The 23,001-nt window shown below is 45.0% G+C and overlaps 1 protein-coding gene across 2 annotated transcripts in view; it reads right to left on the minus strand.

Annotated features, from left to right (window-relative positions):
• The window catches only part of SPOCK2 (SPARC (osteonectin), cwcv and kazal like domains proteoglycan 2), a 125,731-nt gene extending 103,815 nt beyond the window's left edge, over nucleotides 1–21,916 (minus strand). For both annotated transcript variants that reach the window (XM_032231469.1, XM_032231468.1), the window contains exon 1: nucleotides 21,526–21,916. In XM_032231469.1, coding sequence (XP_032087360.1) covers nucleotides 21,526–21,711 — 186 coding nt within the window. In that variant the 5' untranslated portion in view covers nucleotides 21,712–21,916. The remainder of the gene's footprint in view (nucleotides 1–21,525) is intronic.
• Nucleotides 21,917–23,001: the final 1,085 nt, after the last annotated feature.

The following is a 23,001-nucleotide window of genomic DNA, read 5'->3' on the forward strand; positions in this document are numbered from 1 at the left end:
CAAGGCTAGGAAGTTTGAAAACCATTCTAAAGAAAGGCATTAGCAATCCATATTGCTGCCACAAAAGTCCACTCAGATGTATTGTATTGTATTGTATTGTATTTGGTTTATTTGTATGCCGCCCTTCTCCAGGAGGGACTCAGGGCGGCGAACAACTCAGGAGGGAAAGGGAACATAAACACAATACACATAATTAAAATACATGAAAATCACACAGCCATACCAGTCGAGAGGGGAGGGGAACTCATCAACCCCAGGCCTGCCGGCACAGCCAGGTTTTGACGGCTTTCCGGAAGGCCTGGAGAGAGGTGAGGGTCCGGATCTCCGCAGGGAGTTCATTCCAAGGGCCGGAGCTGCTACAGAGAAGGCCCTCCCCCGGGTAGTAGCCAGATGGCATTGGCTGGTGGACGGAACCCGGAGGAAGCCGACCCTGTGAGATCTGACGGGTCTTTGGGAGGTAATTGGCAGCAGGCGGTCTCTCAAGTACCCAGGTCCAATACCATGAAGGGCTTTATAAGTAATAACTAGCACCTTGAAGCGTATCCGGAGACCGATTGGAAGCCAGTGCAGCTCACGGAGGATAGGTGTAACATGGGTGTATCGAGGTACACCCACAATCGCTCGCCCAGATGTGTCTATATAGTCACGCTGCCATCTGCATTAGTTGAGATCAGCTTGAAAAAGATACTACCTTGTAATAATGATGGGTTCTGCATATTTACTCCCAGATGACGGTTGGGTTGGATTGCATTGCAAGCTAAGAGAGCCAATTTGGTCTAGAGGTCCAGGCAGCAAGCTAGAAACCAGGAGGCAGTGAGTTCTAGTCCCACTTTAGCCATAAAAGCCAGATGGGTGACTTCAGATCAGTCACTTTCTCTTGGCCCAATTCATCTCACAGGATTGTTGTTGTTGTTGTGGGGGAAATAGGAGGAGGAAGGTGTGTTGGGTATGTTCGTCACCTTGGGTTATTTGTAAAAATAAAGGCAATGAATGAATGATCCTAAGGTTACTTATTTAGAAGTAAGCCCCATTAACCTGAATGAAATTTACTCCATGGAATACCTGTAGATGTGTAGAATGGATTTTTTTTTCATCCTACCAGTCATTTCTCAAAGAATAGAATGGTATGGAATGGAGTGGAGCAGAGCAGAGTTGAACAGAACAGAACAGAACAGAACGGAGTAGAGTAGAGTAGAGTAGAGTAGAGTAGAGTAGAGTAGAGCAGAGCAGAGCACAGCAGAGCACAGCACAGCACAGCACAGCACAGCAGAGGACAGCAGAGCTGAAAGGGACCTTCGAGGTCTTCTACACCATTTAAGACAAATAGTTATCCAATTTCTTCTTTAAAACTTCCCTGTTGGAGCATTCAAAGGAAGCTCCAGGCTTTCTGCAATCATATTCATTATATAATAATAATAATAATAATAATAATAATAATAATAATAATAATAGATGTGATAAAATCAAGAATGGAGAGTTGGCAGAACAAAGCACTGCATGGCCAATTTCTGGAAAAAATAAAAGATAAAGTGGACAGTGAACAAACTTGGTTATGGCTAACAACAGGTACATTAAAGAAAGAAACAGAGTCACTAATCCTGGCTGCGCAAGAACAAGCTATCCGCACAAATGCCATTAAGGCCAAAATCGAAAAATCCTCTGATGATGCCAAATGCAGACTTTGCAAAGAAGCTGATGAAACAGTTGATCACATACTCAGCTGCTGTAAAAAAATCGCGCAGACTGATTATAAATTGCGGCACAATTCAGTAGCACAAATGATCCATTGGAATTTGTGCAAAAATTATAATATTAAAACAGCAACAAACTGGTGGGAACATCAGCCTGAAAAAGTCACCGAAAATCAGATGGTCAAGATCTTGTGGGATTTCCGTATACAAACCGACAAAATACTGGCGCATAATACACCAGACATCACATTGGTTGAGAAAAATAAGGTCACAATCATAGACATCGCAATACCAGGTGATAGCAGGGTCGCCGAGAAGGAACATGAAAAAATCGCAAGATACCAGGACTTAAAAATCGAAATTCAACGACTATGGCACAAACCAGCAGTGGTAATTCCAGTGGTAATTGGCACACTGGGTGCTATTCCAAAAGCACTGGAATTACATTTAAAACAGTTAAAAATTGACAAAATCACCATCAGTCAAATGCAAAAAGCCGCACTGCTTGGATCTGCACGCATATTACGAAAATACGTTACGACGTCCTAGGCCCCTGGGTGGGGCCCGACTAGTAACCAATGCCAAATCCGGCGAAACAACTGGCCGCTGTGATACAATTGTACAACAACAACAACAACAACAATAATAATAATAATAATAATAATAATAATACTCCTTCTGCTATTTAGAGGCTGACTGCTCTTGCACCAAAAAAGGAAGAAGAAGAAGAAGAAGAAGAAAATCTGGATCACAAGAAGAAGTGATTAACTCAGTGGGCAGGGATGAGGAATGATTACTCGTGTAGAGCCAAAAGCCTGTAAACACAATAAATTTCTTCCCACAGATTAAAAACAAATAAAGTAATCATAGTCATCCCAGCTCCTGCATAATTCCGAAGCCCAGATATATCACTAGCTTCTTCCAAGTCAGTCCTCCACTGAGCCCACTGCAGCTTTTCAGCATACTGTACATCCAATTTATTTGGAAGGAGGCATCCGAGGGCAATTGTGTCTATTAAGCATTAGCAAAGAGAAATAAAACCCAAAGCTATCAAATACAGGAGGATAAAATGTCTATCTTGGAGGGGGCGGGAATGAAGACTAGCTATAAGTACTAAGGTTTCTTTAGCCAAATACTTAAAGGTAAAGGTTCCCTTCACATATATGTGCTAGTCGTTCCTGACTCTAGGGGGCACTCATCTCCGTTTCAAAGCCGAAGAGCCAGCGCTGTCCAAAGAAGTCTCCATGGTCAGCACGGAACGCTGTTACCTTCCCACCAAAGGTAATTCCCATTTTTCTACTTGCATTTTTACATGCTTTCAAACTGCTAGGCTGGCAGAAGCTGGGACAAGTAACGGGAGCTCACTCGGTTATGCAATGCTAGGGATTCAAACCACTGAACTGCTGACCTTCTGATCGACAAGCTCAGTGTCTTAGCCACTGAGCCACTGTGTCCCTAGCCAAATACTTATTCGCTCTTAGTTTTCCCCCCCCTTTCTTACACAGCAAGTTTTCACAAACACAGACCCCCATTATTCACTCTGTGGCAATCCTCCCCAGAAAAACATCCTTTAGAAATGCTGACTGAGAATCTTAGAATTCCATATGGCTAGGAAAAATTGATCTGGTAACTCAGCATCCAGTCTGGCAGAGAAGAGGAAACGGAACTGAGCAGGTCTGCCGGAAATCCTTTGGAAAATAAGAGCGTCCTTTCCTGATTTGTTTCCTCGTTGACACTAAACCGCAGAAAGAGCAAAACCAAGATTAATGTTGTTGACTACAATTGTGCTCGACTTACAACCATAACTGAGCCTGGAAGTATGGTTGTAAATCATTCCTCTGGTAAGTCAAGGCAGGGTTTGGGAGAACCCGTAGCTAACGTTATGGCCAGTTCAGAGAATCTCCAAATCACACCCTTAGTTGGCCCTGCCCATCCCACCCTGCCCCTTCCGCATCTCCCCTCCCAAGTGTCTCTACACAGCCCATTTTGGATGCGGGGCCTCAGGGAGGGGGGGAAACAGGCCACCAGGAAGTTACGCAGGGCCTCCGGAGCTCAGAGGAGGCAGTTTTCACCCTCCCAGAGGCTTGAGGAAAGCTTCCGGAGCATGGGGAAGGCGAAAGCATCTCCCCTTCTCAGTGGTGCAGGAGGCAGACTAGGCCACACCCGCTATGGCCACGCCCACCCAGCAACCAGCCAGAGAACCCATTGCTGAAATTCTTGAAGCCCACTCCTGAGTCAAGGCATCATGTGACTGTATGTTATTGGGGGGAGAGCAGTTGCAGCGGTTGAATTGAATTAAATTGAATTAAATTTTATTATTTGTATGCCACCCTTCTCCGGGAGGGACTCAGGACGGCGAACAACTCAAAAGGGGGAAAAGGGGAACATAGAACAAAATACAAGTAATTAAAATAACCAAGAATCGCACAACCATACAAGTCGAGAGGGGAGGGGAACTCATCAACCGCAGGCCTGCTGGCAAAGCCAGGTTTTGACGGCTTTCCGGAAGGCTTGGAGAGAGGTGAGGGTCCGAATCCCTGCGGGGAGTTCATTCCAGAGGGCTGGAGCTGCCACAGAGAAGGCCCTCCCCCGGGTAGTAGCCAGATGGCATTGGCTGGTAGACGGAACCCGGAGGAGGCCAACCCTGTGTGATCTAATGGGTCTTTGGGAGGTAATTGGCAGCAGGCGGTCTCTCAAGTACCCAGATCCCATACCATGAAGGGCTGTTAAGGGAATGCTGCAATCGTTAACTGAATCCATTTTATACAATGGGTGTTGTTTTTACCAAAATCAGAAGTAAATGCCGGAAAGTGACCCAAAAAACCCCCGCAAAAATTCATGGTCACAAGACTTAATGTCAATGGAGATTCTCAGTCATCCACATCGTGGTTGTCCCAAAGGTGCCTTTTTCAAGATGCACCTGGACTTTCTGGGTTTTTCTTTGAAGATGTTTTGCTTCTCATCCAGTTCTGACTGACTTCTCCACCAACCAGTCGGAACTGAAGAAACGTCTTGGATGAGAAGCGAAACGTCTTCAAAGAAAAACCAGAAGGTGGTATTCCTGCCTGTACAGTTTGCATACACCATTGGCTTTCGCACAACTATTTTAAGGATTGTTGATCACGTTTTAGCAATAGCAATAGCAATAGCAGTAGACTTATATACCGCTTCATAGGGCTTTCAGCCCTCTCTAAGCGGTTTACAGAGAGTCAGCATATTGCCCCCAACAATCTGGGTCCTCATTTTACCCACCTCGGAAGGATGGAAGGCTGAGTCAACCCTGAGCCGGTGAGATTTGAACCGCTGAACTGCTGATCTAGCAGTAGCCTGCAGTGCTGCATTTAACCACTGCGCCACCTCGGCTCCACTCTTAGCAGGGTGCATTGCAGGGGTGAAATCCAGCAGGTCTGAAAAACCGGTAATGGAAATTTTGAGTAGTTCAGAGAACCGGTAGCGGACATTTTGAGTAGTTCAGAGAACCAGCAAATGCCACCTCTGGCTGGCCCCAGAGTGGGGTGGGAATGGAGATTTTTCAAAATCCTTCCCCTGGCACGCCCACCAAGCCACATCCACAGAGCTGGTAGTAAAAAAAATTGAATTTCACCACTGGTGCATTGGCTCAGCTTAATCAGAGCACCAAGAATGTTATGCCTAGGACCAGGAAGGGAACATGGAGGGAGGAGATAGAAACCTCACAAATTCCCATTACTGATTGTATGAGGAACTAGGTATTATTGATAAAGGAGAGTTTTGCATTGCTGACTTCACTTAACCTCAAGTTAACTCTGTTCAACATGCCTAAAACTGACCTTAAACATAGTCAGGCCATTTGAATGCAATTGGAGCAATGAAATCCAGTATGCAAGTGAAACTCCTTTCAGGGGTTTCTGGACTTGGGTGCCCACTTAGGGGTTATTCAAAGGATAACAAGCCTGCTAAATATTGCTGCATTTGGATGAGAAATCCAGTGAAATCATGAAACCCACAGGCTCTCCACACTTGATCTAAAAATAACTGCAGAAGTGATTATCTTCCCTTGTTCTGCCTTTGGACTTCCTCAAAGCCAGAGAAATGGGATACTTTTCCTTAATTAGCCTTACAGAGTCACACTTTGTCCTGGTCACCAAAATAAGTTACATATAGAGTGTGAAAATATAACTGTTACCTGCCTTGAGTTGGCATGAATCATTCATTCTGAGAATGCCTTTTAAGAGTAGATTCCATATTCAATTACCGACTTGAAGGCCTGAACTACTGATGCCAGTAAATATGGAAATACCCAGGGGTGGGCTTCAAAAATTTCAGCAATGGGCTCTCTGCCCGGTTGCTGGGTGGGTATGGCCATGGTGGGTGTGGCCTAGTCATCCTCCTGCACCATTGGGGGGGGGGGTTTGCCTTCCCTAGGCTCTAGAGCTTTTGCTCGAGCCTCTGGGAGAGTGAAATTGTCCCCACTGGGCGCTCGAGACTCTCTGAAGTTCCTTCCGGAACTTCTGGGAGGCCCATTTTAGCCCCTCCCCAAGCCTTGGCACGGGCCCTCCACTTGGCTCACATCCAAAACAGGCCGGGTAGAGATTCCTGGGAGGGGTGCATGGGGCCAGTCAGGGGTGGGATTTGGAGGTTCTCTGAACAGCAATAACGTTAGCTACGGGTTCTCCCGAACCTGGGCGAACCTGTAGCAGCCCACCTCTGGAAATACCAGAGGTTTTGATTAATTATCTGGCTCAATATAAGACAGCTTACTATACTCTAAGGCAGTTACTCATATATAGATTCCATAGGCCAGGTGTATCAAACTCAAGGCCACAAGCTGGATCTGGCCCGCAGGGTGCTTAAATCTGGCCCACGGGGCCAGCCTGCAAATAGCAAAGAACCAGCCCGCAGTGCCTCTGGCAGCCAAAACGGGATGTGGGGGGACTGTATGTGGGGTGGGCGTGCCCCGTTTTGGCTGACAAAGTGCTACAGGAGGCCATCCAGGCCAAAAACAGGGCGTGGGGGTCACATTTTAGCCTGCAGGGTGCTGCAGGAGGCATCCGTCGCATCTCCGCCTCCCTCCCAGCCTGCCTGCAGAGGAGAACTACAAAGCTGATGCGTCGGCCCTCGAAGAAATCCAGTTTGACACCCCTGCCATAGTCAAACCTCCTTGGAGAAGAACATTTGCAGTTGTAATAGTAGAGCTGCTGAAACAGTGTCCTAGGGGCCTTTGTTTGTTTTGAATGTTCTTCTTGGAGGTCAGAAGAACAGCTTGAACTTCAAAAGATTGAAAGCATTAGAAGATGCTTTTTTTAAACCTCAGGACATTCTAAGGCTGGGAAGATTCAAAAGAGGCTATCATCAGAAGTGATCTGTTTTCCTTTTAACCAAATGAAAAGGTCCTGACCATCGCTGCTCCACACACATCCATCTGTCAGGTTGAGTATGTCAGGCTGTTGAGTTTATCCAAAGGACGTTAAGCAAGATAATGATGCCTGTTAACCACAAAAAAAGGCTGCATATTCTAGCTAGAGACGTGTGTGGTCAATTTTCTTGGAGAAACTTGTCCACTTCAGGCAAGTTTTGTCAGTTTCAAAATTGCAAGACTGTCTGTCTTTCAGGTGATCTTTAATAAAAATAGAGACGAGGGATTTGTTTCATGGTTCTCTCGACTGGTTCCAATGGCTTGAAGATAGGAGAAAGGGAAAGCTACCATATTTTTCAGAGTATAAGACTCACAGGAGTATAAGACCCGCCAAGATTTTGAAGAGGCAAATTAAAAAAAAAGTTTTTGCACTCTGCAGACCTCTCAAAAACAGCCTGTTTTTCATGAAAACGGGCCTGTTTTTTGTCAAAAAAAAGGGGGCATGCATAGCTTTTAAGAGGCTTATAGAGTGCTCCTGGTGGCTGGGGGGGCAAAAACGAGCCAAAAATGTCCCATTTTTCACTCATTTTGCCCTCCCCAGCCCCCCAGGAGCATTCTGGAAGCCTCCTAAAGGCTATGGCCATTTTTGCAAAGGGGGCAGTGTTTCAGGAGGCCACAAATGCTGTATTCAGTGTATAGATTGTAACATTACACTCTGGAGCAGGGTTCTCCAACCTTGGCAACTTTAAGCCTGGATGACTTCAACTCCCAGAATTCCCCAGCCAACTGTACTAAGTTGGAGACTCTTGTCTGGAAGGTCTCTCAAATTATTTTTGCTTCTTACCTCCACCTTCTGTTTATGCCCACCAGCTGCCATTTCCTCCTCCTTTTCTAATTAAAAAGATTTCTGGGAATTGTTCCTAGCTCGAGGGGGCTTTACATGTTACTGTGGGAAAGACAACGCTTCGCACATGAAATGATTGTGTGTGAGATACCTTCACCAGTAACTATTCACCAGTAAACTATTCTCCACGTAGATGCCAGCAGGCACCATGGCTGTAATCCAGCACAAAGAAACATTTGTTTGTCTACTTTCTCAAAGATCAACACATAGCTGAGATGGTAGAACAGCACTTTCCTTCTGCGTTCCTTTGATGAAAGGAAAACATCTTGACAAAGCACGACAGAATTACAGCATGTCTTAACAAAGGGAAAAAAGTCAATGACAAAACAGCAGTTAACATTGCTGAAACAGGAAGGGAAATAGCTATGTTACCTATGTCCATGAACGTTTGGGTGTTCTCAGATAATACTGGAAAATTACCCAGATTAAAGGATTCAGTCAGGGGTGGGCTTCAAAATTTCAGCAACGGGTTCTCTGCCTGGTTGCTGGGTGGGCATGGCCATGGTGGGCGTGGTCTAGTCAGCCTGCTGCACCACCGGTGGGAGGGGCGTTTTCCCCTTCCACAGGAGGCTTTCCTCGAGCCTCGGGAAGGGCAAAAACTCCCTCCCCTGGGCTCCGGAGGCCCAGGCCTTCTGTTTCCAGCCTTCTGGAACATCCAGGAGGGCCATTTTTCTCCCTCCCCGAGACCTCCACACGGACCCTGCACTTACCTCGCATCCAAAACGGGCCGTGTGGAGACTCTTGGGATGGGGGGGAGGCTAACCACGGGTGTGATTTGGAGGTTTTCTGAATGTGTGTGTGTGTGTGTGTGTGTGTGTGTGTGTGTACACACACATCTACATACATACACACACATACATCTACATACATACACATACATCATATAGATAGATAGATAGATAGATAGATAGATGATAGATAGATAGATAGATAGATAGATAGATAGATAGATAGATAGATAGATAGATAGATAGATAGATAGATAGATAGATAGAGATAATAGATGATGGATGGATGGATGGATGGATGGATGGATGGATGGATATTCATATTCCCTTTCCATTCAATTGTGTCTGATTGTTGGAGATTGCCTGGACAAGTCCCCATCGTTTTCTTGGCAAGTTTTTTTTTTGAATGGTTTGCCATTGTCTCCTTCCTGACTGGCTCAAGGTCACCCTGCTGGCTTTGTGCCTAGAGAGGGACTAGAACTCACAGTGTCTCCTGGTTTCTCCTCTGATGCCTTAACCACTGCACTAAATTGACTCCGTAAATATAAAAATTTGCAAACTCCAAAACATTGGGGTTTCTTTTAACAATTTTCTTCTTTCCTTATGCTATGATTCATCACATACTAAGAATGCTCCTACTAGGATGTAATTATTCTGACATCTTCAATAACTCTTCAGTAATGATTCAGAAATTAGAATTAATACCACTTATGTCAGGCACAGGTAAGGATAGATTTTTCTGAGTCAAACTCAGCTCTTAGTGACTGAATAGAGATGTGAGGTTCATGGTGCCCCTCGACCAACAATGAAGAAATGATTTGCAGCTGCCTTCTTCTAAACTTCTGATCTAGAACCTCCAACACTAGGGTCAGAAGGGACCTTGAAGCAGTGATGAAATTCAAATTATTTTACTACCAGTTCTGTGGGCATGGCAGGGAAGGATTCTGCAAAATCCCCAGAGGTGGTATTTGCCAGTTCTCCAAACTACTCAAAATTTCTGCTACCGGTTCTCCAGAACTTGTCAGAATTTCACCCCTGCCTTGAAGGTCTTCTGGTCCAACTCCTGCTCAAGCATGAGACCCTACTATTCTGGACAAATGGCTGTCCAGTTTCTTCTTGAAAGCCTCCAGTGATGGAGCACCCACAATTTCTTGAGGTTAGTTGTTCCACTGATTAATTATAGGAAATTTCTAGTGGAAATCCATTTCCCACCTTTTGACTTTTTAAATATGGTCATAACTGAATCTAATATCATTGTAATCAACCATCTATTAATTTTAATTATTTGTTTTTTTAAATAGATAAAGGCCCACTAACCAGTTTGTCTAGCATTGTGATAAGCATAAATAAAATAAAAATATAAAATTGCAAGGGAAGGAACATCAGGTACAATGAAAGAATACACATAATAATGAACACACATACCCATTTTTAAGGCTAATATTTTAAATTTACCATTTTTGGAGTACCCACAACTTCAGGAGGCAAGTCATTCCACTGATTTATTGTTCCCACTGTACAAAATTTCTAGTTTACAGGAATGGAAACTCATGGCGATCTCCCAATCTAGACATAGCCAAAATTAAAGCTGATTAGCTTTTTCAAGATCAGTCAAGACCAACAAGGTACTGTGATCTGTTTTAACTTTTAAGGTTACTTTTCTTATTTGACTTTCAAATAGCAAGTGAAGGTCATATCCCTAAAAGTAAACAACAGCAGGGGAAATAAGTAGTTGGTGCCCAATCAATCGCTTTCATATTTGTTTAATTTTAGTTAGCATTAAAATGCATTGAATATTAATTTACATTGAATATGTTTGCAGTGTTTTTTCCTCTTCTGCCACCGTAAAAAGTGCATTGTGGTGGCAGTTTTGGAAGAATTGTCAGTATTTAAAATTTATAATCTTACAGGTAGTGTTGGGGGATCAGATCGTATGCCCTTTTCTACAAGAGGTATGTGACATCTGTCCTTTGGAAAACTTAAACTCTGTCTCTGCCACCTACCTCAGTTCAAAACACAAGTTTTCATTTGAAGTGCTAGAACTTGAAGTTAAAAGTATTTGATAGTGTGAATTGTCCTTTATCACCTCACCACACCTATTTCAGGAGATACTCTTAGCTCCAATTTGCTTGTAGCCTAAATATACTACACATTTACAAAAAGGCAGTGGTGGGATTCAAATAATTTAACAACTGGTTCTCTGCCCTAATGACCGGCTGGGTGGACATGGCCAGGGAGTGTGACAGGCAGCACTTGGTCTCCTACACCCCCTGCAAGCAAAAACGAGCCACGGAGGGGCCACTCTGCACCCCGTTTTGGGCCTAGTAGTCCTCCTTGCACTTACCTGGGAGCCAAAATGGGGCATATTTTTAAAGTGGGAAGGTGGGGAATGCATTATACCCAAGGTGTGGATGGTTGATTCCCATCTTGGAAATCAGCAGAAAATATAAAATGAATTCAAAAGAGCTACAAAATAGAGGGACAGCCATACGAGAACATTTTTTAAAAAATTATTTTATTTTTTTGTTACATAAACAACACATACCCACAACAGTGGAAAAGAAAAGAAAAACAAGAAACAAAACAGAGAAGAAAAAAACAACCATCATCACATGTAGCATGTCATTTGGTTACAGGCGTTTTAACATTTATCATTCTTATACATTTATTATTTCATTTAATAGGTATTCCCTTACCTTTACTAGTTTATCCTAACTATATTTCCCCCCACAGACACACTTTGTATATACACAACAATTAAAAAAGAAAAACACACACTCACAGCAAAAAACAACAACACAAGTATATGTTATAAAAAAAGTATATCAGCTGGTTACAACAAGTTTTTGTGCATCTCTTCCGTTAATTCATATTAATTCAAATATCTTAACTCAAATGTTTACTATATTAACATCATCATACTGCCACTTTTAATTGACTACAGTTATTTAAACATCCTTCATCCTTAACTCTACCAAAGATTTAATCCATAACCACATGTTGGCATTTCATTTACTTATTTATAAAATCCTCCATTAACATCAAATCCTCATATCCTGTTTTAGCTAAACATCCATAATATTTAATACCAAAAATTTCATCCTCCATATATATAATTTATTATCATTCTCCTTTCTTTATTTAATTATATCCTATATCATAGCATTTTCCCCCATTAGTTAAAATTTAACTGTATATAGATAGTTTTATTTTATTTTTTTATAATAATTATTATTGTGATTAATAACCTTTATATATAGTCCAAAGATATTTCTAACCTTCCCTTCTCATATCCAATTATTATTTATCATAGCAACTCAACATTATATACATTACTATCATTATCAATTATTATTCAACCATACCTATTACAAATGAATTTAACTAGGTTTAGCTAATTTTAAATTACACTCTTCCATCTATCAGCCTGTGTCTCTCTAGTAACAGAACAGCCTTAAATCTGTTGCCATTCATGGGTCCAGTTCTCCAAACATCTTTATGAGCAAGTCCATACGAAAAAATCTTTGCACCTTTTTGCTTATGGTGCCTCTCATATAATGCTGCCGCCCTCTTTTTATTTCCTTTATCAGCTTGTCTTTAATTCTCAGTGTTTTGCAGATGATATTTCATAAAGTATGAATTCTTTAATGCTTCTCACTCCTCCTGCGCCCTGTCTTTCGAAGTAAATCTTCTGTGTGGCTGCTCCCCCTTCAGACATTCCATCTTTTTCTCCCTCAGAGGTAAATCAGTTGCCCCGAATATCAGCAAATTGAGAATCTTTATCTCTGATATCCTTAGTTTGTATTTGAAGAACATTCTCATTTTTTTCCTCGTATTTTGTTGCTAAAAACACCAAATAATCCAATTTTCTCTCAATTCTATCATGTGTGGCAGATAATTTCTGTAGTGCTGAAAAAATCATTTGAATCGACGCTTGAATAGACGCCATATTTGTACGCAGTTAGTATTTTTTCTTGAGAGCTCTGAGGTATTTGCAAATAAAAGCAAGCTGGGAGCTATGCAATCTTATCAGATCTTAGACCAATACAGCCAAGCAATAAAAGTGTCAAGTTGTAAACAACCAAATTATAGTGAATTGGTTTACAGCCCGCTTGCAGAGGATCAGAGGAGATGTTGGAGTAATCTATCCTTTGTCCGTGTGAATAGCATTTAAAACATTTAAAAAGTAGGATAACCACTGTCCAAAAACCAATAAAAATATCAAAATCACCACTAGATTCTTCTGTTCTTTAATTTAAATTAGCTTGAATTTTTAGACGGACTGCTTTTCTCTGAGTAATAAAATCATCTTACCAGCTGGAAAACACTTTCGACATTCTTTAGGGCTGTCTGCAGTTTCAGTTAGCCTTATGGCTAATCCAGAAGTCACTGGCAAAGGAGGTTATTTTCTAGTTCCCCAGAGACTTTGCGAACGTCTCTGGGACCACTGGATCTCCTCCTACCTTTCACTGTCTCTCCAGGACAGCTTGGGTCCAAAAAGGGACCTTCCAAATGCTTCGGAATAGAGGAGTTTCAGGAGTAGCCTGAAATTCCGTCTTCTCACTGCTAAGCCCCGCCTTCTTCCCACGAGAACATTTTTAAATTCAGTAGAGAACCAGTTTTGGTGTAGTGGTTAAGGCACAAACCTTGAAACTGATAGTTCTTCAAGGTAGATGCGACTAGAAAACCAAAGTTATAAATGTGAATATTACTTTTATTATAAGTAATCAAATCTTGCAAATCTGAATAATTATCCCCCCCCCTTGTGCTCATGAGAACTGGAGAGTGCCTGAGCCACTTTGTAAAATTATATTTCTGCCTTGAGCTCAGAGTTTCTTTTATCTGATGGTCGTATTGACTGCAGCTCTTCCTCCTGTTTAGCAAGGTCACCCCTTCTGTGCCCATCACAGAAATTGGGAGATCATATGGTTTAGTTTAGTGGTGAAATCCTCTGAAGTCTGCTACCGGTTTGGTGAGGGCGCGCACATGCGCACCTGAGGCGCGCCTGTGCAATGCTTAAAAAAGGAACATTTTGAAGCTTTCAGAGTCTGCAAAGGTAAGTAGAACAGCGAGGGGGGAGAATCCGCTGTGCCACGCGATTTAGATTAGATATAAAGCAAGAAATCCAACGATTCTAGCTAATATAAATCGTGCATCACAGTTCACCGTCGGAAATACCGGTTCAGGCGAACCAGTAGCATTTTTTACTATCAGTTCAGGTGAATCTGCCCGAACCGGCAGCATTTCACCCCTGGTTTAGTCCCACCTCAGACATAAAACTAACTGGTTGACTTTGAGCTACCCTGTTTCCCTGAAAATAAGACATCCCCAGATAATAAGCCCAATTGGGCTTTTGAGCGCATGCGCTAAAATAAGCCCTCCCCTCAAAATAAGCCATCCCCGAAAATATTGCAACACAGCAGCAGCATGAGGTGACCACGCTTGCTGCCTCCTGCACCTCAAAAATAATAACACCTCCTCAAAAATAAGGCCAAGCGCTTATTTCAGGGGTCAAAAGAAAATAAGACCCTGCCTTATTTTTGGGGAAACACAGTGGTCCTTCTCTCTCCCCCCTACAAGGGCAGAGCAAAAAGCTGCAGGAATTTCAGGAATTGCTCAGGTGCTTCCCAAGTGTCAAGGTTGACTTGAGGGCATGAAAAGAAAAAGAAAAATCCTCTTAAGAAAGAACTAAAAGAGATTTCCCCTATCCTTTTTGTATATTTTTTAATTTATGATCTTTGGTAGGGCTACCATGCATACAGTATCAATATTGCATGAACCTCCTAATACTTCCTTTTTTAAGAAAGTTTTTTATTGAACACAAAACATTGGGCAGAGTGTCACCGTCCTGGCGAAATCTATGCCATACATGCTAAGATATAAAGTTATACATTCTAACCACCCTGCTTTTTAACATTTGATCTATTCCGTATTTACAAATATAGAAATATCACATTTCCAACCATCTTTTTTTGTATTGTCCTACACTCCCTTTCCCCTTTTGATTGTAAGCTGCCCTGAGTCCCCTCAGGGAAAAGGGCGGCCTATAAATGTGCAATAAATACAAATACAAAATAAATACAAAATATATATCTTGCTTTGCGTTTATCTTATACATTTTCACTATTATAGTTTCATACATAATTCTAGTCTCCTTTCTATGAATCTTAGCCATTGCTTATTTTGCATCTTTCCTTTTTTGTTCCAAGCATCGACAAAATTTATCCCAGATCTTAGAACTGTGATGGTGAATCTATGGCACAAGTGGCACAGATGGCACATGGAGCCATATCTGCTGGCACGCGAGCCATCAGCCGCAGCACGAATGCACACACCAGCCAGCTGATTTTCGGCCTTCTGGAGGGCCAGGGGAAGCCGTTTTCACCCTCTCCAGGCTTCAGGATAGCCTCCGGAGCTGGGGGAGGGCAAAAATGGCCTCCCCGGGCCCCCAAGAGGCCCTCCGGAAGCTGGAAATGAATCATATCCAAACTTCTGGTTGGCCTGTTGTGCCCATTTTTTGCCCTCCTCAGGCTTTCCTGGAGCCTAGGGAGGACGAAAATAGCGTCCCCCCACCCCCTGAAGGAAATACCAAGCTCAGCTTGGAGGCACGTAGTGTGGCACATGTGGGGGGAAGCTTGTGGGAGGGTTGTGCGCAAATGTGCATGTGGGCGCGCACTTTGCATTATGGGTGCCGGAATACACGCATGCTAATGCACACATGCCCTCACATTTTTTGCACCCAACAACAAAAAGGCTAGCCATCACTGTCTTATAATATTCCGATTCATCTTTATTCTTCAATTCCCATGTCAATTTATCCATTTCAGCACAAGTCAAAGTTTTCCTAATTATTTCCTTGTGGAATTTCCCTGTTTTTCCAGTTTTGAGCAAAGACCATTCTTGCTGCCATTATAGTATGTATTGTTAAATAAATGTCCTCCTAATACTTCCAACTATAATCTTGCAAAGCCCCTCTACACTATTAGAGAATTGTAGGAATTGTGGGCCACATATTGTTCTGAGGCAATAGAACAAACAACACCTGAATTTTGCAGCAATAGTACTCAACCTATGGCCCCCAGTGAGCCCAAAATTCTTATTAGTAAGCAAGACATAGGTTAAGTGAGTTTTGCCCTGTTTTACAACCTTCCTTACCACAGTTGTTAAGTGAACCACTGCAACTGCTACGTATCACAAAGTTGTTAAGTGAATCTGGCTTCCCCATTCCGACTTTGCTTGTCAAAAGGTCTGAAAAGGGGACTCACACAATCCCGAGACATTGCAATGGTCATAAATATGAGCCTGTGGCCAAACATCTGAATTTTGATCATGTGACCATGGGGATGCTGCAAATGGTTGTAAGTCTGACAAATGGTCATAAGTTACTTTTTTTCAGTACTGTTGTCACTTCGGTCACTAAACAAAGGGTCATAAGTCGAGGACTACCTGGAGTGGGATCCTAGCTTTGTTTTTCAGAATCTACACTGCAGCTGGGAAAACGTGTGAGTGGGTCCAAATGCCCGCTCCCTATTATTTCAACATCCCTCTGTCATGGCAAGGAAGGCAGGCTGAGGTTGTTGAGACCTACATACAACCCCACAATTTTGATCCTAAGCAAAGAAGAGATTTGTAAAGTGGGCAAACTATGCCAAGCCATCCTGAGATTTGCTCAAATCCTTTGCACATTATTTGCTTTTCATGTTTTTTGAGGCAGGATGGAGGGCCATCAGTGGTAAGATTCTTTTTTTTTTTTACTAGCGGTTCTGTGGGAGTGGCTTGGGGGGAGTGGCAGGGGAAGGATACTGTAAAACCTCCATTCCCTCCCCACTCCAGGGAAAGGATACTGCAAAATCTCCATTCCCTCCCCACTCCAGGGGAAGGATAGTGCAAAATCTCCATTCCCTTCGCACTCCAGGGGAAGGATACTGCAAAATCTCCATTCCCTCCCCACTCCAGTGGAATGATACTGCAAAATCTCCATTCCCTCCCCACTCCAGGGAAAGGATACTGCAAAATCCCCATTCCCTCCCCATTCCAGGGGAAGGATACTGCAAAATCCCCATTCCTTCCCCACTCCAGGGGAAGGATACTGCAAAATCCCCATTCCTTCCCCATACCTGCGAGACCGCCTACTGCCACACTCCTCCCAGTAGCCGGTAAGATCCCACAGAGTGGGCCTCCTTCAGATGCCATCAGCCAGACAATGTTGGCTGGCGGCTCCCCAGAGGAGGTCCTTCTCTGTGGCTGCTCCGACCCTTTGGAACGAACTACCCCCAAAAATCCGGACCTCACCCACTCTCATGGCCTTCAGAAAAGCTGTCAAGACCTGGCTATTCCGGCAAGCCTGGGGCTGTTGACCGCATTGTTGAGGTCCAGCCCCGACTGAAGTGAATGTATCTGTGTTGTTTTTTTAACTTGTCTATTTTATTTTTATTTTTTATTTTATTTTTTTCCCCTCTCTGTAAGCCGCCCTCTGGGATTGGGCGGCCTATAAATAAAATTAAACTTGAAACTTGAAATTCCAGGGGAAGGATACTGCAAAATCTCCATTCCCTTCCCACTCCAGGGAAAGGATACTGCAAAATCTCCATTCCCTTCCCACTCCAGGGGAAGGATACTGCAAAATCCCCATTCCTTCCCCACTCCAGGGGAAGGATACTGCAAAATCTCAATTCCCTTCCCACTCCAGGGGAAGGATACTGCAAAATCTCCATTCGCTTCCCACTCCAGGGGAAGGATACTGCAAAATCTCCATTCGCTTCCCACTCCAGGGGAAGGATACTGCAAAATCTCCATTCCCTTCCCACTCCAGGGGAAGGATACTGCAAAATCCCCATTTCCTCCCAAATAAGTGGGAGTCAGGAGGCAGAGAATAGATTGGGGCGGGGCCAGTCACAGGTGATATTTACCAGTTCTCCAAACTACTCAAAATTTCCGCTTCTGGCTCTCCAGAACTGGTCAGAACCTGCTGAATACCACCTGTGAGGGACATGTTCAGAATCTCGACTCAATGGAGATCCAGTCTGCTTAATGTCTCCCCCCCCTTAATGAAAGCATTTGCTAATAAATCAGGAAAGGGCGGGCAGTGAGTGAAAAAAACGAAGTCGCTCTCCAGATACAATCAAAGGGGCAAAAGGCTAGGCTTTTCTGAATTTTACTGCTTCACCAAATGGGCTTTTTCCTACGGATGAAGTTGCCATTAAGTGAAACCACAGCTGCTTCCAGGCCTTTCTTCCCATTAGCTGAGCAGACCGTGTCATCGCTGGGATGAGCTTTCACATAGACCAGACCAGAGGTCAGGATGACACTGGAAAATATTTGCTCAAACACCAAGCTTTTCTCATGCTTAGGCGAACGGATTGAAATGAAGTAGTTGATAGGGTCTCCTGATTCTGAATGCCTAGTTGCTAAATTCAGTGGGGGAACTGCCAACTGGCAATTCTCGGGGTGAAGAAATCCAACACAAGCCAACCTGGACTACCAGCAGCTAATCATGGTCAGACATTTGTCTTGGATGAAGTAGAGGAGAAAATTAGATAGATAACAGAGGAGAATATTCTTGAAGGTAGCACAGCTGGCTAGCTGGCTGCACTGAATGTTTTGCTATGTTTTGCGGCTTCTCTCCCTTATGGATTAAACTTGCTACTATGCTCACAAGGACACAACTGGATCTTGATTCGTGGTTGGGAGAGAGATCCAACATTTTAACCGTAACGTGATTAAAAATCAGAGTGGGGCTGATGAAATCTTTGGACGGAAAGCATTTCTGTATGAAATGGTCTTCAGTTACTGCCCACAGGAATTGCTAGATACATTTTTGTCTATTAGTGCAGATGTTAAACCATCTGCTGCAGAAGTCCAGGATCATGAATAAAATTGCAAAGTTTATTCATTTTCTCCCCCTCTCAAATAAAGAGCTTAGATGGGGGAATCTTCCTTCATTTTTCATGACCTCTATGTCTTTATCGTTTGGCACTCAAGAAATTACACAGGCAAAACTTTACCTGGCACGAAGAAAAGCAGCCGAGATTTTGATTTGCTAAATTTAAGAGTGGAAGATGATCAGGTTTGGCTTAGAACAAGTTTAAACAGAGGAGTCTCAAAACTCCTGCATTTCACGGTTTTATCAGCACGAAAGCGTAACCGGAATGAAACTGTAAAGCAGGGGAAACAAGGATCCCCATTCAACTCTTTTTTTTCTAGATAGCTGTCTTTCATTTCATTCTAGATCCTACAGAATATCTCTTTAGAGACTGGGAGGAGATGCGAATTAGTAATACGCCTGCATGAGTCTGAGCCAAATCGCCTTTTAGTGTTCCATTGTGTACCCAGAATAAATAAACAAAGAACTGAAAAAGAAAAAAACAATCCCTTTATGCTGGAGAGATTATTCCGTGAGAACGTGGACAGAAAGAAGCAATCAAGAGGGATCCAGCTTCCCTATCCTAAGGGGAGCAAATATATGGAGAAACCCTGCCAAATCCAGGGTAGTCTTTCAGCCACGGGAATCCCTAAAATCAAGCAGGGGCAAGTTTATCTGGTTACTGAATGTAGCAACCCTCGCCTTACTTCAACCGCTGCATTCTCAGCACCACCAACAGTTGCAGCCAGGCGGTTTCACTTGTGCAGGGCATCCGCTGAGCCAGGTGCGGTAGGAAAAGGGCCACAGACAGTTTGCCTTGGAAGAAGCAAAATTAGGCAAAAAGGACAGCCCCAGTGGCATACAGAATCTGTTCTAAGTGATTCCAAGGGGAGCCAAATTCCAAAGGGAGCCAAATCATTTTAGGATGAGGGGGGATGGCATTTCAAAGTTCCCCTTTGTGCCTTCCAGGCGGACATGAATTTCGGAGGGAGGGAGAGTGGGAGGGAGGGAGAAAAAAGAACCTTTTCACAAACCTGCTTGGGTATCTTTATCAGCATCCTGCTTCTCTCCCCTCCCCTCCTTTATCCCACCCACACAGTCTGGGTCCCCCATCTTATCCTCTCCACTGAAGGGAGTCTCGCCCTGCAGTTTCCCCACTTCTTCAAGGTCTCTAGTTCTGGGAAAACCATCCTCCCCCCTCCCTCCCCCATTTCAGAGGCATTTCCTCCAGAGATCCTTTTGCAGTAGAAGTGATCTGACGCTGAATTCCCAGGAAAGAAAAGGGACTCTGGCAACCAGCAGACATTTATTGAAGGGATGGGTTAGGGGTTTTTGGGTTTTTTTTGCCTTAGGTGGCTGGTGATGATGATGATGATGATGATGATGATGATGATGATGATGATGATGGCGAGGAACTGTTTTCTCCCCTCAGCTGGAGGCTTTTCCTCTCCCTGCCCCATCTCGCCACTCTCAGCAGCCACCAGAGGGAAATTGGAAAAAGAGGCGAATTCTTCACCACTGCAGCAACGGGAGCCCCGCCTGGCCCAAGGCATCACCACGTGAAGCCCACTCCCTGCGTCCATCCCACCCTCGCCTCCCCCTCCCTGTTCCTCCCAAGGGTGGGCAGCCAGCCCCCAACCTGGCGCCCTCCCAAAAGCCTCAGGTACTCCGCATCCCCATCAGCAGGAATGGCTCTTGTGGCCAGGCGGGCACCCGGTTGGTGAAGCATGCCATGGCCAGAGGGCTTAAAAACGCCTGGGGTTGGTTGGGGGGGGAGGGAGAGGGGGGGGAGGGAGGGAGAGAGGGGGAGGGGAAAGGTCTCGGTGGCAACTGCACACTCCCATGCCCAGTTTGCGCCCTGTCGCCCATCCATCCGTCCTTGGCAGGGCGGGTCCTTTGGTGAAGGCAAATTCTGCAGCCGGGTGAGTTTGTTTCACAAGACACACCGCCAAAGCCCCCCCCCAACCTCCCCCTCCCCCGGCTGCCCTGAGAGTCCTGTTTCCCCCCTCCCCCATTGCTATACTGATACTAAGCTATCCTAGCAAGAGCCCTTCGACTTCACAGTGCTTTTTACAGCCCCCTCTCCAAGCTCTTTACAAGAGTCAGCCCGCTTGGCCCCCTCCACAATCGGGATCCTCATTTGACCCACCTGGGAAGGATGAGAGGCTGAATAAAGAACGCATTCCTATCTTTGTAAATATGGTTATAATTTAAATGAATATATAATACCTAGCATTGTAATCAATATAATTAGTAACTAGGTTAATCTAAGTGGACATCAATCCGGAAACGCTGTAATGAGCGGAACTATACGTTGTTGTTTTTAATGCTGAAATAGGTTAAATAAAATTTATTTTTTTTAAAAAAGAACACATGCCTATCGTTGTAAATATGGTGATAATTTAAATGAATATATAACACCTAGCATGGTAATCGATATAATTAGTAACTAGGTTAATCTAAGTGATGGAATACACTGTAATGAGTGGAACTGTATCTTGTTGCTTCTATAGGTTTAATAAAATTTTATTTTATAAAATATATGCTTAATAAATGTATTTAATAACATTTATTTAGAAAAAAGAACCAATTCATCCCAAATAAGGCTTCTCTCGCCCTCCTCCTCCCCAGCTTCCACTACCCCCCTCCCCAAAGGCTTGCCTTCCCGGGGACAAACCGGGCGCCGGTTACGAAAAAACCCACCCACCCCAACTCCCACCCCGCATCCTTTCCCCGTTCCAGCCGCAGCGCCTCTCGGAGCCCGGAGTGCAGCCGCCAACCGGTTCGGCTTCAGCCTTCTGCCCAAGGAGCAAGTGGAGCAAGTGGCGAAGCGAAGCGCGACCAAGCAGCTCCTGCCTGCCTGCCTCCCTCCCTCCCCGCCGCCCTCTGCACATGCTCCGGGGCTTCCCTTAAGGCATCGCCGCCCTCCCCAGCAACGGGAGAAACCCGGGGAAGGGGAGCGGGGGGGGGGGAAGAGAGGAGCGGATCGAGCCGGGGCCACTCACGTCTCGGAAGCGGTTCCAGTGCTTGATCTTGCCGCTGTACTGGGCGATGGAAGAGAGCCATTGCTCGTCCTCCATGAAATTGCCCGGGCTCTCGCCTTCCTTGGCCGCTTTGCCGTCTCCTTCCGCCCAAGCCACGGCCAGCAGAAACGGCACCAGGCAGCAGCAGCAGCAGCCCGGGGCTCTCATCGCGGGACGGGCTAGCGGGTCTGGGGATCGTGGTCCTCCTCCTCCTCCTCCTCCTCCTCAGATGGCCGCGAAGCGCCTTGTGGCTCTCCCGGGGCGCCCCTTCGCCGGACCCCGGCTAGGCGAGGATGCCGTGGGAGAGAGAGCGAGAGAGCGCGAGAGAGCCCCAAAGGCGAGCGACCGGCTTTGCAGATGCGCTGCTCGGGAAAAGGCAGCTCCGGCAGCGTCGGGGAGGGGGACGGAGTCTGCGCCAAAAGAGGCTGGCTTAAGTCACAGGAGCGGCAGCATCACGGTTGACATCATGGTACCTGGGGAGCGGGGGGGAAGCCCAGCCCGGCGGCGGAGAAGAGGCTGGGGAGGGTGCGGGAGATAGGAGATTCAGGAAGGGGGACCAGCCTGATCCGCAGGTAGCGTCGGTCCTGAGTTCCCTTCCCATACAGAGGCTACAATAGCGTTCTTTCCTTCCTTCCTTCCTTCCTTCCTTCCTTTTCTTTCTTTTTTTCCTTCTTCTTCTTCTACTCCTCCTCCTCCATCACCACCAACACCACCTCTTCTTTTTTCTTCTCCTCCTTCACCTCCTCCTCCTGTTCTCCACCTCCTTTCCTCCTCCTCCTTTCTTCTCCTCCTCCTCCTCCACCACCACCACCACCTCCACCTCTTCTTTCTTCTTCTTCTCTTCCTCCACCACCACCTCTTCCTTTTTCTTCTTCTTCTCCTCCTCCTCCTCCATCACCATCAACACCACCTCCTCTTTTTTCTTCTCCTCCTTCACCTCCTCCTGTTCTCAACCTCCTTTCCTCCTCCTCCTGTTCTTCTCCTTCTCCTCCACCACCACCACCACCACCTCCACCTCTTCTTTCTTCTTCTTCTCTTCCTCCACCACCACCTCTTCCTTTTTCTTCTTCTTCTTCTCCTCCTCCTCCATCACCACCAACACCACCTCCTCTTTTTTCTTCTCCTCCTTCACCTCCTCCTGTTCTCAACCTCCTTTCCTCCTCCTCCTGTTCTTCTCCTTCTCCTCCACCACCACCACCACCACCTCCACCTCTTCTTTCTTCTTCTTCTCTTCCTCCACCACCACCTCTTCCTTTTTCTTCTTCTTCTTCTCCTCCTCCTCCATCACCACCAACACCACCTCCTCTTTTTTCTTCTCCTCCTTCACCTCCTCCTCCTGTTCTCCACCTCCTTTCCTCCTCCTCCTGTTCTTCTCCTCCTCCACCACCACCACCACCACCACCACCTCCACCTCTTCTTTCTTCTTCTTCTCTTCCTCCACCACCACCTCTTCCTTTT

Source organism: Thamnophis elegans, chromosome 15 (assembly GCF_009769535.1).
Source record: "Thamnophis elegans isolate rThaEle1 chromosome 15, rThaEle1.pri, whole genome shotgun sequence".
NCBI classification, from domain to species: Eukaryota; Metazoa; Chordata; class Lepidosauria; order Squamata; family Colubridae; genus Thamnophis; species Thamnophis elegans.